Raw genomic sequence first — 16,679 nt, 5'->3', positions numbered from 1 at the left:
CCGTCTCTCGGGCCCTCGCGCGCGCCCCCCTCTCTCGGGCCCTCGCGCGCGCCCCCCGTCTCTCGGGCCCTCGCGCGCGCCCCCCTCTCTCGGGCCCTCGCGCGCGCCCCCCTCTCTCGGGCCCTCGCGCGCGCCCCCCTCTCTCGGGCCCTCGCGCGCGCCCCCCCTCTCTCGGGCCCTCGCGCGCGCCCCCCCTCTCTCGGGCCCTCGCGCGCGCCCCCCTCTCTCGGGCCCTCGCGCGCGCCCCCCTCTCTCGGGCCCTCGCGCGCGCCCCCCTCTCTCGGGCCCTCGCGCGCGCCCCCCTCTCTCGGGCCCTCGCGCGCGCCCCCCTCTCTCGGGCCCTCGCGCGCGCCCCCCTCTCTCGGGCCCTCGCGCGCGCCCCCCTCTCTCGGGCCCTCGCGCGCGCCCCCCTCTCTCGGGCCCTCGCGCGCGCCCCCCTCTCTCGGGCCCTCGCGCGCGCCCCCCCTCTCGGGCCCTCGCGCGCGCCCCCCTCTCTCGGGCCCTCGCGCGCGCCCCCCTCTCTCGGGCCCTCGCGCGCGGCCCCCCTCTCTCTGGCCCTCGCGCGCCTAGTTGCATAATTTTCTAATTATGTATTAGTATTTTGTTGATTTTTGAACAATTCTATTCTCTAGTGTAAACATTGCTATGTTAAATTAATGGGAATGTCTAGTTTAGATGTCTGTGCATTTAAATACTGGGGTAGACAATGATTCCTGTCTGTAACTGCTGCAATAAGTATTTACTCAGTTATATTTACCAACTGTACTTAAACTGCAGCTATTGTGAGAATATGCTGTTGGAGAAAATTCCAGGAGATTTGTCTACTTCAAAGAATACCATTAATAAACTATAATAATGACATGGGTGAAGGGACTGACTGCATTGTATGTGCAGACGATATAAAGATAGGGAGGAGAACAGAGTCTGCATATGTATATAATAAAGAGAGGTTAAAGGAATGGGGAAAATTTGGCAGATGGAGTATAATGTGGAAAAATGTGAAGTTGACCACCTTGACCGAGAAAACAGAAAAGCAGGGTATTATTTCAGTGGTGAGACCCTCACAATACTGCAGTACAGAGGGATCTGGTGTACATAAATCACACAAGTTGAGTGTTCAGGTATAGGCAGCAATTAGGAAGGCAATTGGAATACTGAGCTTTATGGGTGGAATATAAAAATAGAGAAATCTTGCTAGGCCAGCAGAGGAAATTTGAGCTCGCACCTTGAATAGTGTTTCTGGTCACAGTCTTCTTAGCTAGCAAGAGATGCACTTGCACTGGGATGATTCCAGAGATGAAACTGTTGCTTAATGAGGAAGGGTTGAGCAAGCTTGGCCTATGTTCACGGGAGCTTAGAACAATGAGAGATGGTCTAATCTAATCAAATCAGATTCTGAGGGTCTGGACAGAGATAATGCTGAGGGATGTATACCCTCGGGGTGGGGGGCGGAATTTGGAACGAGGAATCAACTTAAAATGAGTGATCTTCCATTTAAAATGGAGATGATTTTGTTCTGAAGGCATTTAGAGTAGATTAGATTCCCTACAGTGTGGAAACAGGCCCTTCGGCCCAACAAGCCCACACCGCCCCTTGAAGCATCCCACCCAGACCCATCCCCCTATATCCCACACACCCCTGAACACTACGGGCAATTTAGCACAGCCGATCCAAATAACCTGCACATCTTTGAACTGTGGGAGGAAACCGGAGCGCACGGAGAAAACCCACGGAGACCAGGGGAGGTTATGCAAACTCCGCACAGACAGTTGCCTGAGTTTGGAATCAAACCTGGCTCCCTGGCGCTGTGAGGCTGCAGTATTAACCACTGAGCCACCATGCCGCCCCAGTCTTTGGAATTCTCTTCTGAGAGCAGGGAGGCAGAGTGATTGTGTATATTCAACACTGAGTTTTTTTTGATTGACAGGGATTTCGGTGAACAGGCAGACGAGTAGAGCTAAGACCACAAACCGATCAGACATTTCTTATTGATTGGCAACTCAGCCTCAATGGATCAAAAGACTTTCCCATGTCTAGGGATCTTGTATCTTGTCTGTAACTTCTCACACTTCAACTGAGATAATCATTGGCTTGGATAGGAATGATAAGAAACCATATTCAGTAATATTCATGAATCATCATGTTCTGATAATCATTTTGCAATTTTAACTATTAATGGTGGTATTTTCCATTGCTGCCTTTGTTTCAACTTGTGTTTAATGGTTCCGATAGCTTGCAACTTCTTTTCAGACCTTGCTCCTGATTATGGTTTGGCTGGTGTTCCGGTACTCAGTGGAAATCATGGCTGTTCCACCTTTTCTCAGCCCATGTTATTCAAATGTATTTCAATCCATAATAAATACGCTGCAGACTGTGGGATCTTCATGTAGATAACCTCACCAAGGGAAGATGGGAGTACTTTGGGACTGAAGTTAGAGCACACCAGTGCTTCCAGAAGAGAACAAAAATGGAAACTTATGCATTTCTCTCAAATTTAATCACCATTTCCCACAGTATCACACATCGTGTTGATGAAAAGGGTGTCTCTAATCCATGGCATGTGGGTCACAATTTCAGCAGTACCTAAAACAAGATTTGCCATTGGGTTTCCAGCAAAGTAGGGGCTATTGGCTCGACTCTCATCTCCAGCCTCTGTCAGTTTACATCGATCAAAGGGTGGAAGCCGATGGTCCTACTTGGTGCTGCATGTTAGTTGACTCTGCCACACCCTGGAGTTCATTCCGTCGGCCAATTTAATTTCAGTAAGATGCAGGCCACACTTGAGGAATATGTAAAGGCCTCACTTATTGACTGGAAAATAAAGACGGCTATATTCTGTATCCATGAGTCAGTTTGTCTCACTGTTAACTCTGCCTGATTTAGCATGGGAAAGCTCCTCACTTGCGAAGCTCCTTACCCTGTTCTGCCAGACAGATGCCAGAAGCTAGTTTGTGCCACGTTGCTACAACAAACCAATGAGCTGGACTTCAAATGACAACACCACTCTCTCTTCCTGTGATTTGATTGCAGCCAATCGTCCGGAGATGGAAAGATGTTTTCTAATCCAGCCTCTTGCTGCGTTGTACTTAATGTCGTAAAAGAAGAGGTAAATTATGGTCAACCATTGCCCTGCCTTCCAAAAAAAAACGCAGCAGCGGTTTTTACAGCAAGGCTGTTGAGATCATGAGGGCAACACTTGGATTTGGTATTCTGCAAGAGAGATTTTCATTTTGTTTTTTAATTTGGGGTATGCCGAAATCATCGAGGCTACAGTCAGAGCCTCGGAAACTTGGCCATAAATATACATACATCGCTATTTTGAACACCCAGTCTTTTTCTGATTTTTGATGCAATTCTAAAATTGAACATAGGTGCCCTGCAGCCTTTAATCGAACAGAGCAGTTCTTGGTCTGACAAAAATTAAATCCAAAGTGGAGTGTCCGTGCTTACTGTTGACTCTCCTTGCTACAAGCACTGTTTGCATACTATTATAACCAGCAGTGCCTTCTGCTATGTCGCTGGCTGATAGAACAGTTGACTGTCTCTATGGGATGCTGTGCAAGAAACTTGGCTGTAACGTTGGGATTCTCTAAACTGTGACATATTTATTCCATTTATTGGAGGGGCTGTAACAAGTGATGACTTGCTTAACATTTTCTCTCTTGACTTGGGGACGAGTGGTTGGTTACAGTTTCGGGGCTGTGGTAGAAAGTACCAGGCAGTGACATGTGCCCAGGTTGCTGGTAACTGATGAGGGAGTGACCAAAGCAGTCTGATGCGATCAATTCTATTGTTACGAAAGGTCTTTCAGCAGAGCGTTTAAGAGAACGTGTGTGCTGCCAAGATACTGTCTGGACGAAGGTGTCCGGTTAGCCCTGGGAACAATCTGAAATAAAGGAAAGACCATGAGGGATTGACTTGGCTGGTATCTAAGCCAGATTAATTTTACCCACACAACCCTTCTCCATTACAGCAGCCTTGGCTTGAGTTGGCCATTGTTAAATTCTGAAAACCATGGAAACCTGAAGCCCATGTCTAATGGCCTCTTGCACTTTCACATGCTGAACAGGGAGGACTCGGGTCAGATGATCTCCAAATATGGGAAATAAACCCGTCAACAGTTAGACGCAGGCTGTCGAGTCTCAAAACAAGGTCATTCGCATTTCTCTCCAGCACTGAAATCAACAAAGAGATGTTATATAACTTCTATTTATATCCTGTTTTCTCACTTGCTGTGCAGCACACAAGAGCTTTTTGAAAGTGGGAGGTTTGTTAATGAGCTCTTGTGTTTTTTTTCCACCTTTTCAAAGCGACAGGAGTTAGTTTGTCATTGGAAAAGGGGAAAAGAATGAATTTATTTGCAAATGTTGGTGATTTGATGGTCTGCTCAGGAGAAATGAGATGTGGAATAGATTGCATTCAAAGCCTTGCTATATTAGGGTTAAATGTTGACTTTGTACCATTGCCTTGATAATTACCTGCCAGGTATTCAGATTACATGGATCAAGTAAGAAATTTATTTTTGGCTGCCAAAATGTGACGTTTAATATTAAATGACAATTGCAATATTTATTCCAAATTTGCCACCTCCTTCAATAACTTCAGATGTACCATTGTATGATAAATGTTCAGTCATGAATCATACCCGGGCCTCAGTACCTCTGAGAACAAGTACTATATTGCTGTCTTCATTTAAAACTCAATTATTTTGCCCTAATATTTAACCATCCTAATTAGTACTTTTACGAACAATGCCTCTTGGCTGCACCCCCATTTTGGTTCTTTGCAAAATCCTCCGTGGTGCTTTTGTTTGCACTTTTTGGCCCCACGCTCCTGACCTTCGGGCATCTGGCGTGGAGGGGCGCGAGCAGATTAGAGGACTTCCTGGGCCTTGGCTGCATTTACAGGCATTGATAGGTCCAGGGAGCAGGTTGTGGAGAGGGTCATGACTGCCCACTGTCTGCCCCTTTCAAACCCACGTTCCTGTCCTGGTGCCCTTGGAGACGGAGCACACGGTGTCCACAAATCTATCTTTATCTTTAAGGAGAGGTGTGCACCGCAGGTGATAAGAGTATCCTTCCAATGCATCTTTGGTTGAACCCACCTTTCCCCCTTTCTCCCTCCCCTTTTGGCGGTTTGCATTGCCCTCAGCGGGCATCACACATAAGTTGATCCGTTGGAGAACATAAGTTGACTTAGTGGTGGTGGTTAAGAGTTGGAAAAAAAATACCTCCAGCTAATTTGGTGCTAGGGGACAGAAGAGTTCCTCGGTGTGTAAGAGCGCTTCTGGATATAATATAGAAAAATGAATGAGGCTGCTAGCCACAGCACATTTTCTTTTTAAACATGCTTCAAATCTCCCCACCCCCGACCTCATCCCAAGACCAGCCCATTTCGTCCCACCTATCCACTTCTTCCAGCTCACTGACCACCCCCCATCCCAACTCCCTACCTACACTCTTTTTTTTTTAACTGGCTTCATCCCCGCCTCCTTTACCTGTCTGTCTTCTCTCCACCTTCCACCTGCCTCCTCCCCTGTCTCTATTTAATTCAGAATCCTCTTCCCCTCCCCCATTTCTGAAGAAGGGTCTAGGCCCGAAACGTGAGCCTTCCTGCTCCTCTGATGCTGCTTGGCCTGCTGTGTTCATCCAGCTCTACACCTTGTTACCTCAGGTTCTCCGGCATCGGCAGTTCCTACTATCTCAGAGACACTTTAACAAAGCAAGATTTCCCTTGGACCGTCAGGGTACTTTGAAGAAGGATGAGGGGATGGGCCAAAAGGGAACTGGACAGCAGTGCAAGCTGAACTAGAGTTGAGTACTGAAGGCCTGCTTGTGAGAATCAGGTTCCCACTTGGGTGGGGTGCATTTGGTTACATAATGTTCCTGACTGTAGCTGCCCCATTCCCACCATTGATAGTATGGTATATCCATTAGCGATCTGTTCCAATTGTCCCTCATCAATCATGAACTAAGTTTACCTTCGCTATTTGATTGACTAATGTTTTGAAATCCATCAAGCCTGCCATCCTACCTCCAGCCTCCACTACTTCTCTGGCTATTAAACAAAGGCATTGAAAGGGAAGATCTTTAATTCAAATATTGCTGTGGGCCCCCCCAACCAGCCCTGGTTGTTTGCAGCTAGGAAATGGATATTCGCTTCCTGAAGATTCCAGGGACAGTACCAGAGGCATCTGGTGTCCCAAGGAAAGAGAGGTTTTGAAGGTGGTTTCTTCTGAAGGCAGGAAATAACCCCACACAGTGTCTGTGTTCTTTTTATCTCCTCTGGTTAAAACAGGCTGTGCTCTCGATCTGTTGTGCACGATTTACCCTGTGACTGCCTCTGTCTCTGCAAGGTCTATACTCTGTGGTAAACTGATGCACAGTGGCCCATTCACCAGGTGGTGTGGAGTTGCTCACTGTCCGCTGTTGGACCCTGATTGGAGACAAGAGCACGGTGTAGAATCGGCATCTTGGAGAGGAGGCCCATTGATGCTAACAGGCTATTCACGGGAGCTCAAACGGAAGTTGGATTTTGGTCTTTGTGGATCAAATGGTGAAAGGTAGCCCACAAACTGGACCCCTCTGACAGCAAATGCTGAGAGGGAAATATTCAGTCTGTTTGATGCTTGAACCCTGAGGATTCCTTGTATCACCTTTTGTCACAACCTCTGTGCCAATTTTTATTTTGGACTTGAGGATGGCTGCTAGAGTGCACATTACCCCTGGAGAACTCGACAGGTCCCCAAGTACAGTTCACAAAGGGCATTTCGGGGGTTAGCACCCAGTAATCAGAAACACCCTTCTTATGCTTGTTTATTTTGCCTGCAGTGAACTTGTAAAGAGTGTGTGTGTGTGTGTGTGTGTGTGTGTGCGCGCGCGCGCTATGCTCTCGGTTACGTCAGCAGGATTGCTGGCTTCCAAGGAATTACCTAGGGAACCAAACGATCAGCCGATGCTGTCAATCATCCACTGATCCAGGGCACTTCAGCCGCTGGCTCGTTTCAGCTTTGCTCCTTACAATATAGAGATCAGTGGCTCTTCGTGGATTCTTTTTGATGTCATGAGCAACCACTTATATTCTTTTGTTTTCTTTTGTGTGTGTTGCGGTGGGGGCCGGTGGCTGAGGTGGGGAAATATGTGACAAGAAACCAGGCACGTCACTTCTCTCTCCTGGAGCAAGACCAGAATGGAACAAAACACCCCATTTAACAGCTTCACCATATCAGCGTTCTGATTTCCTGTGAGGGAAGGGGCTGTTTCGTCAGCGGCCTCGGTTTTCCCTGCGGTGGTGCGACATTCCCAGTCAGTCACCCTGCTAACTGACACACCCACAAAAAGAAAGATAGCCAGTCCAAGGTTGCTTGGTCGTTGCTCACTCAGGCTAACTCGCCAGATACGCAGAGAGCATGAATAATGGAGGTGCTGAACTGCAGGGCATGGGAGCTGAGACTTTTATCAGTAAAGTGAAAGGGGGAGACTGGTATGAGCTGCCTTGAACTCTTGTGCAGCAGCATTCTAGGATTTTCCATTGGCAGGCAGTACTGCTTTTATAGGCACTGCTGGTGTGCTGGAAGGTCGACAGGCGATTGTAGGATATAAATTGGCCTCGTTAAAACTTTCCACTTTTTTTTGTTGCAGCCTCTGTTTCCTGTCAAAAGCCAGCCTGCTTGAGCATTTTTTAAAAAAAAGATGGCTTTTTAAAATTCAAAAGCATTTAATTTTAAATTCAGATGAAAAGCTTTACGCTGTTGCCTGTGCTTGTTTTCTTGCTCGGCTTATAGAGCATTTCTCAGGCCTGGATCCATGCTGTTCCCTCCACGTCATTGAGGGTCTCCTGGTTTGATATCGCAAACGGGCAACCCCTCTGGAGGTCTGACATTATTTCTGCATTGCTGCTGAAGGGTCTCGTAGGGTCGTTGGGCCTCAGTGCCATAAATTATCCCAAGTTGAGAGGGGAGCAGCCAGTCACAATGCAGTACCTTTGACAGTTGTCTTTTTCTAAACCATTTTGGATTTAACAACCCTGATGCTGTCTCTAAAATTGACTGCAGCTGGGGGTGCAGCTAACTTGTTTGGAAAGCAGATTCAGGTCCCTCCACAAGCTCCCTCTTTTTAAGGGAAATTCTACCCAGATCTCAGAGCCCTCTTTTCCACTCCTGCAGTTTTACTCTGTGACTGACAGCTATCTTTAATTGACTCATTCAGATGGGTTATGGTACACCTCTCGAGCAGGTAGGACTTGAACTCAGCATTCCTGACTCAAAGGTACAGACACTCCCACTGCATCAGACGCCCTGAACTGATGCAGAATTTGGATCTGCAATGCCCTACGAGCACTGCCAGTCGGCACTGAATCAGACCCTTGCCATTGTCCGTGTAGACTTTTCGACTATATGCAGAACCCTACAGCTCAGAAGAAGGCCATTCAGTCCACCCGAGCCAGTACTTGATCTTCGGAGGAGCCAAACAATTAATTCCATTTTTCTCTTCCCTGTTGTCATCCACCCCCAGCCTCTCTCTGTCTACTTGCAGGCTTCTCCTCAAATAAATATCCAAGACTTTTTTAATGCTTCCTGCCTTGAGACCTTTGTAAGTGAGGTGTTGATTGTTAGAGGTCACAAGCTGTGTCCAGCATTCAACCCAGAGAAGATCAGGATTTTTTTATATATTGGTGCAGAACAATAGGTAGAAAGACATGAGGTGGGGAGGTGATGGTGTCTGGGAGGGGGGAATTGCAATGATCTTCTTTCTTGCTGAACTGACACAGTATGCTAGCTGCTGTGTATGGAGCTTGTTGCTATGGAAATAAGCTGTTCCGGGCTGTTATCAAATTGGGTGGTAGCTTCCCCCACATCACCCACGCAGTGACACTGGGCTTTCCAAGTTCTGAATGGAAATGCTTCAGGCACATTATCTCCTCCGGAAGGTTTGTAAGCGTTGAAAAACATTCGTTTTACCAAGGCTGCTTCGGGGGGTGGGGGGGGAGCAGGGAAGTTGCCAAGGACGTTAACTGAACTGCTCAGGTCTCTAATTGCTCTGCCAGTTCAGCGCTGAAATCGCTAGCCAACAGCTGGTGGAATGACATGTGTCACCTGGTGAAATTACAGCCATACAGGGAGCATTGATTAAAAAGCAGAATATGCTGTTGTCAGGCTGTGCACAGACCCTGTCAACCTGATAGTTCATTTCAGTTTAAAATCAATACATTACCTATCCACTGTGTGGAAGAAAAATTACACCACCGCCAATCTGTGAAAATGTAGTGACCTAACAATGACATTACCTTGTTGGGAGTGCCTTTTTATATCCCAGCAGAAGTGACGATCAGACCAAAACAGGCACCCAATCAAAGAATGTGATCCCATGAAAAGATAGATATGTAATTTTTAACGAATGCTTTAGAAGAGGAAGGGGCAGGGTGATTTCTGGTGTGAAATTCCAGTGCTTGGGGCCTGGATGAAGTTAAAGATGCAATCCAGGGCTGTATTTACAATGCTGCAAACAAACTATTTTGTAAGACGACAAAGTGTGAAGCTGGATGAACGCAGCAGGCCAAGCAGCATCTCGGGAGCACAAAGGCTGACATCAGATGAAGGGTCTAGGCCCGAAACGTCAGCTTTTGTGCTCCTGAGATGCTGCTTGGCCTGCTGTGTTCATCCAGCTTCACACTTTGTTATCTTGGATTCTCCAGCATCTGCAGTTCCCATTATCTCTGATACATTTTTTTTAAGATGGCTTTGTTACACACATCGAAAGGCAAATGGTATTGTGAAGTTTTATTAAAGTAGCACAACAGTCCCTGCATTGCTACATTTGGCTTACTGACGGACTTTAAACCAATCTTTCCCTCTGAGGTTTGTGAGCAGTTAATAATTAAAAGCTGGAATGGCAACTCTGAAATCTCATGAATATGAAGTTACTGAGGTAGGGGGTTCTTTGCTGGACTGTTAGTTTGTTTTATTGTTTGCATGTATAGAGTTTGGGATATGTACTTGGCGTTCCCCAGTTGTTCTTGTGGTGATCATCTGTCTCCCACAAGTGTTGGATAGAACATTTTCAGGATATTTCTTCAGTGGTACTAAAAGAAAGTGCCCAACTCACCTTTGCCTCTAGACGCTGAGTCCAATACTCTAACTCCAACACAGTGACCTGCTGATGGGATGATCGTGAATGATTTGCGGAGAGAGTCTTCTTCCGTGAGCTACAACATGAAGGATCTTAAATTTTGGTACATTTTTCAGCCAGGAAGTCCTTATTTGCATCAAATGGAGAATAACGTTGTAACCAAGAACAGCATTGAAGCTCCTTCGCACCTTGTTCAATTATGATCAATGATAATTATAAATTAACTCGATTAGGACAACCCATAAAGCACTGGTAACTCACTTTCACAGATTGACAAAATGACCCAGCAGCAGCCTTAATTACTGAAGTTAAGTTTTTGTAGCCAGCAAGGAGTGAGATAGAAAGGGTTCTATTCTTTGTGCTTTTGTCACCACATATTATTTGAATTGAAACCGGATATTGACCCTACTGTTGGTCTTTTCATGCTCTGTCTAACCTGATTCCTCCATCTTGCTCAACATTGTGACAGTGGGCTCTCTTCTCCTTTAATGGAAACTAAGCTGTGTGGCCTACAACCGAGGGAAAAATTGGATCCCTTACACCCCCAAAGCCACTAAAAGCTTGACCTTACAGAAACTCAGTTCTGGGTTATGAGTGGCATTGCTCAACATCCCACATGAAGAAAGTTCTTAAATCCATAATGCGTGCTTTTTTTAAGTGGTGTTTTTAAGAAACTTTCTTCCTCTTCAGGAACAGAGTAGAGAACAGGAGCGCTGTACCACTTTCTTGACTAGGACAGAACCAGGGATGAATACTGATCCAAAGGATCACTCATACATTTTTGGGGGAAGAGTTTCATGCGGGGTTACTCTGAGCTGTGCCTGACACCAAGGATAAAATGTCTTTATTTTTTAAGTTGGATATAATCAAATTGGACAAAGGTCCAAAATGTGGGGACACCAATAAAGTTAGCAAGAATAATAATTCGGCTAAACTATGGAGTGAGTGTAAACGGGTGACCCACTTTTGGGTTTCCTAAAACCTGAAGACGCTGTAGGGTGAAAAGGCTGAAGAAAATTAGGAAATGTTTGATCCTGTAGAAAACCTGTCAGAAATACTGCAACATCTTAAAGATGTGAAGGTATCGGAGTGGGTGCAAAAAAGACACTCCAGGATGGTTCCACCAAATAGACTGGAGAGATTGGGACTGGGACTGTTTTCTTTGGCGAAGACACAGTTGAGAGGAGATTTGCTGGAGGGATTATGATGGGTCTGGACAGAGTAGGCAGGGGAATGTTATTCCCACTGAAACAGGAAACGCATTTATGGTAATTGGCAAAAGAAACGGTTGGAGACTTGAGAAGTTACTCAATGCAGAAATTGTGATCAAGTCAGGTGTAATCAAAACTTTCAAGATTATTATCTGAAAAGGTAGAATGTGCAATGAGCGAAGGCACCAGGTGCATTGCTTAGTCGGACATCCAGCATGAAAACAGACACAATAGGTTGAATTGCCCTATTCTGTAATTTAGAAAAAAGTGAGAATCCAGGAAGGAAGTAGAATATTGTATGCAATGCACCTTCTGTTTAGAAAGACTAAGTGGGGCAAGGAATGAAAGAAACAATAAGTTGAGGGAGATTGTCCAGGAGATGATGCAACAAGGCTTTTATTTGCTATGCTGTCAGGAGTGCAGGAAATTTGGAGGATTATCCCCGATGTGGGAGCAGTGTTCACGTTTGAATTGATTTAGGCTTTACACAAGGTAATAGGTGGTTGAAAAGGCATTAAAATACTGGTACAAATGAGGAAGTCACATCTGTGGATTGAGCTTCGCTAGTAGAAATGTGCATGATTCATTTGAGGTCGCAAGATGATTAGGTCAAAAGGTTAATAGGTTAGCTCCTATAGATGTGCAAAAATCATGAACTGTGAGAGTGAAGGTGCACATTGGTAGTGAGGCAAGCAGTGAATTGGCAGCTTCTCTTATGCCCAATGAAAATTTTCCTGTTAGTTTGTGGGACTGCCAAAGACTCTCTCCATGCCTTGTATCTATTGATAGCTGAGCATTCATTGGAAGGTAATTAGAAAGAAATGGTAATGCTCAGTTGGTGAGAAGATTGTAATGTCTCTGTCTAAAATCAATGTGCAGTGTGTTGCTGGAAATGTGTGGCCAGCAGCCGAGGAGTGGATGAGTTGACGAATAAATTGAGCAAGTTGAGGTGGAACAAAGTTGGTTGGAGCATTGAATTTAATATTTGGCATCATTCTGCAGACCGAATAATTTCAGGGTTAACTGGAAGATGGCTCTTCTGGATGATTTGCTCATAAAAGCGCAACGCAGACCCAATCCAAGGTTTGCAAGTCGCCTATAAATGACAAATCAACTATGCAAGGGCATAAATTAATAGTGGGCCTGTTCCACCTCCATATGTGATGGGTATAGTTGTGTGGATAAAATATGCTTTTTTTAAAAAAATCAATTTAATTTCCTTTTTGAAAGTGTGTAGTTCATAGTCATGTGAATCATTTTTAAGTAAAAAGTCTATTTCCAAGTAATAAGCCAGTTTCCAGCTTTTGAATTGCTTCAGGGCTCTCATTAACTTCATTGTAGATGGTCAACTCATACATTCAGGGATGCTTCTTGCACCACTCCCAATCCAAGTCAGGACCTTGTGATAGATGTTCAAGACCTGCTTACTGAGGTTGAAATCCATTTGCCAAGATGCTGATCCGTTTAACCTTCCAATTGCCACACAGTTGAAACGTGTTCGTTTTAATGTCTGGTGGATTAAAGCTTTTTGTCAGCATCTATAATTTGCATGAAGACAACCACTGGGATTTACAAAACTTTGTCTGTTTCTTCATGTGTAAAGTATGAAATTTATTTGTAACCTGAAGAACCAGAGCTCACAGCAGAATGAATCACGAGAATGTGCTCCTCTTTCCTGTGTGCTATACCAGTGTTTGAGATCTGATTACAAACATATGAATTTGGAGGTGAAGCAGGCCATGTGTCTCTGCTCCTCCATTCATGGCTGATCTTTTTGAGTTTCAGATTGTGACATTGCCGTACTCCCTGCGCGCCCCCCACCCCCGCCATTAACCTTTGATGCCTTACCTTCCGCAAAACTCAACTTTGACCCATCGCCTCAACTCCACTGAGGAGCCCAAACCTGGAAGCCATGTTTGTTTCACAGGACTTCTGTTGAACTTTTCCTCCCGCGTTAGTTCCGCTGCTCAGAGCCATGCAGAGGGTCCCAGCCCATCCCTGTGCCCAACAATGTGCCACTGCATTTGATTCAAATGCCGCAGTGGCAATGATGATGAACTAGTTTGGCTGGACAACGATCTGGCAAAATTAACCTGTCCCTGTGCTGTCGTGATGCCAGTTAAATACAGAGAGGGTGGGGTCACCATGTGACCTTCACGTCCTTGACTATTTTTAAAAAGTTTCAGCAACTCCAGGTGTCAAACTTAATTGCACTTTCGAGATTTCCCCTGTGTGAATCATTTCAATGAAATCTGTCTTTGGGTGGAAAACCTCCAAGGGATGTGCAGTTCCTTGTCTTGAGCACTTATTTTTAGCCTAAGTGATGATAATGAGGGTGGTAACAGGAAGAATAACATTACGTTTGTTTCCACCATTTTCTTTTGTTTTTATTAAACATTCAGTGAGCCATGCGGTACTTGTTTTATTTAGTCTGTCATTATGCTGTGATGCTTGGAAACCTGCAGCTTGCATTTTGGCTTCTAACAACATTCCCATGCTTTGTCACTGTTGGAATTGGTGGTAGCCTCTCCGTTCATTTTCTGCTGTCTGTCCACACACACACAATCCCCTCTTTCCACCCTGCATCCTCAAATGCGCCCCATCCTGCCCCAAAACACCTAACGAGAAAGCAGAGATGCCCTACTGTTCTGAGTTAGATATAATTTTCAGCATTAGCTGTGAGGTGACTGTCCACGAACCTATTCCAAACCAGAAAGCTTGTTGACATCTTTGCTGTGTGGATATGCTGATAAAATAATAAAACTGCAGTTGCTGTAGACAACTGTATGTTATGTCTGTGCTCTTCTCTAACTCTGGACACATACATGCCTATTTCATTCATTGATCCATTGTTGGCATCCATGCTCCCTTGGCCCTAGATCAATGGAATCGGCTCCCTAAATCCCTCTGCCCCTCTACTTGTATCACCCTCTGTGAGATGCTCATTAAAACTGAAGGTTTCAACTGAACTTTTGGTCACTGAAGTATTGGGATCAACATCAGCATGAATGTGATGTCAGTGTCACAGGACTTGTGCAGAGTGAACTACAGTGGAGCAGAGACTTTACCAGGGTCTTGACAAAGTGAGAGAGAGAGAGAGAGAGTGCATGACAATCTGAGAGTACAGCGTTCTTGTGGACAGTTCTGTGGATTCTAGCTATCTTGGAAAACTAACTAGAATTGGACCTCAACCGTGCAGAAGTCATTTACTTTGACATCAGATTGTGGCTTGATGAGAAATTATTGTTTGGTTTGACTCCTGTAGATGACCTTGGGATGTTTTAATTGCATTAAAAGTTCAACATCAATGCAAGGTGGTGGAGTGGAAGTGAAACGTTGAGTCACATCTCACGTATTAATACCTGATTCGGTCACTTGTTCATTTTGACAGCATTCGTTTTACTGCCGCTTGACAGAGGATAAGAAGTCTGAGAAATTCTTCAAGGTGTTTTACGACCGGATGAAGCTCGCGCAGCAAGAGATCAAAGCCACTGTGACTGTAAATACCAGCGACCTTGGCAATAAAAAGAAAGACGATGAATCTTCAGAGAGGGACGTGCCAGTGCGAAGAAGAGGTAAGAGGCAATGCTGGGATTGGAGAATGCTCTTGTGTATGAAGGAAAAACCTTGCCAGGCACACAATGGATTAATTATTCGTTCTAATTGCCATTATTATCCTAAAATTGAAACTTTAATTACTTCACACAATTGTATTGAGACCTGTTAATTGGTCCTAGGAATTGGAAAGCAGTACATAATTTTCTGCTTTAAGGTGCCTTTGCAGTTTTCTCTTAGCAGTGTCATTACTTTTAGAACTGATGAATCAAAGCCTTAAGTGCTCCACAGCAGATTTAATAGCTGTCCCCAGCTGTAAATACACGTCGTAAAATGTGAACCAGTCCAGAGGAATTAGCAAGGGCAAAATTATTTGAGACAGAAGTGGAACGAGTCCGAGCTGGAAGCAAGTTTAACTTGGTGTCTAAGGGAAGCCAAGTCGTCCTCGTGCTGGCATTTTCCTTACCAGTTTTCAATCCCAGGTTTTAAAAAAAAGGAAGGCCTTTATCTGCAAGTTGCCATTTCCTTTCTGCAGGAATTGTACAGAGGCCAACTTCTGTACTTCAGCCCCTATCTACGACTCTACTTTCCCACCTGCCAGACACTATTTGGTTGTGTTCTTGAATATTCCTTGAGACGTTCAAGGGATTCTTAACCCATGTGCAGTGGGTAGGTCATGGTTTATATTGGAGCTGTTGGTGAGGTCTTTCCTCCAAAGCATACTAACCATAAATAGCTCCTTTCAAAGGACTACAGGGCAAAATAACAGGCATAAACACCAATATTTAAAGCAATGCTGTATACCACCTGGAAACTCACCTGCGTAATCTCCTTGAATGGAGGAACTGCAAGTGGACAGAGGGGGTTGAAAGAATGGCGATCTGCAACCAGTTTAGCCCCACCCCCATCTCCTACCTACTAACCGCATGCTGCTCCCTTGACCTGTCCATCCTCCCTGGATTGAGCTATCTCCTCCCTACATCCCCGCCTACACTCACTTTACTGGCTCCATCCCCACTTCTTTGACCGCTCTGTCTCCTCTCCAACTACCCTCTCCATCCATCTTCTATCTGCCTCCCCCTCTCTCCCTATTTATTTCAGATCCCCCTTCCCCTCCCCCATTTCTGGAGAAGGGTCTAGGCCCGAAATGTCAGCTTTCCTGCTCCTCTGCTGCTTAGCCTGCTGTGTTCATCCAGCTCTACACCTTGTTATCTCGGATTCTCCGGCATCTGCAGTTCCTGCTACCCCTAGACAATGATTTAACAATATTTTGAACCCATTCAATCAGTTCCTGCTGTGGTAGGAGAATTTGAAAGGATATGCAACTCCAATGTCTAGTTACTGTACTGGAACAGGAGGAGGCATTTAATTCCCTCTTGCCAGGGGGCAAGGTTCCTATCCTGTTGGGAGGTGGCGGACACAGTGGACAGAAAAGTCAAGAAGCTGCCTCAAAATGAAGGGAACCCCCCGACCTCGCTCTCTGGAGGGCATCTCAGCCATTGAGATCCAACCCTTTTGCACTAAGTTGTGAAGAATAATTATCCTTAACCAACCTGTTTGGGCATGTTATTGACACACTGTAGCCATTACATCCTGAGGTGGAACCTAATCCTCTGGTCCACAGGCAGGGACACTGCCGCTTGCGACAAGACTCCTGTTATCTATTCTCTAACTGTGTGGTGGGCCTGTTGTCTGACTGCAAATTTGCCGATTCATGGGAAAGCCCCCTCGGGTGATTGCTTGTTTGAGTCCCATACGATATGTGGCTCTGATCCCCGTTTGACCT

General features: G+C 45.4%; 1 protein-coding gene across 1 annotated transcript in view; it reads left to right on the top strand.

The window, feature by feature from the left end:
- Nucleotides 1–8,897: 8,897 nt before the first annotated feature.
- itpr1b (inositol 1,4,5-trisphosphate receptor, type 1b) overlaps nucleotides 8,898–16,679 on the top strand; it is a 178,920-nt gene continuing 171,138 nt past the window's right edge. The window contains exons 1-2 of the mRNA XM_059649970.1: nucleotides 8,898–8,928; nucleotides 14,730–14,913. Coding sequence (XP_059505953.1) covers nucleotides 8,899–8,928; nucleotides 14,730–14,913 — 214 coding nt within the window. The 5' untranslated portion in view covers nucleotide 8,898. The remainder of the gene's footprint in view (nucleotides 8,929–14,729; nucleotides 14,914–16,679) is intronic.

The sequence above is a fragment of the Stegostoma tigrinum genome, chromosome 11 (genome assembly GCF_030684315.1).
Source record: "Stegostoma tigrinum isolate sSteTig4 chromosome 11, sSteTig4.hap1, whole genome shotgun sequence".
Lineage (NCBI taxonomy): Eukaryota > Metazoa > Chordata > Chondrichthyes > Orectolobiformes > Stegostomatidae > Stegostoma > Stegostoma tigrinum.
This window is presented reverse-complemented; position numbering and strand designations above follow the sequence as displayed.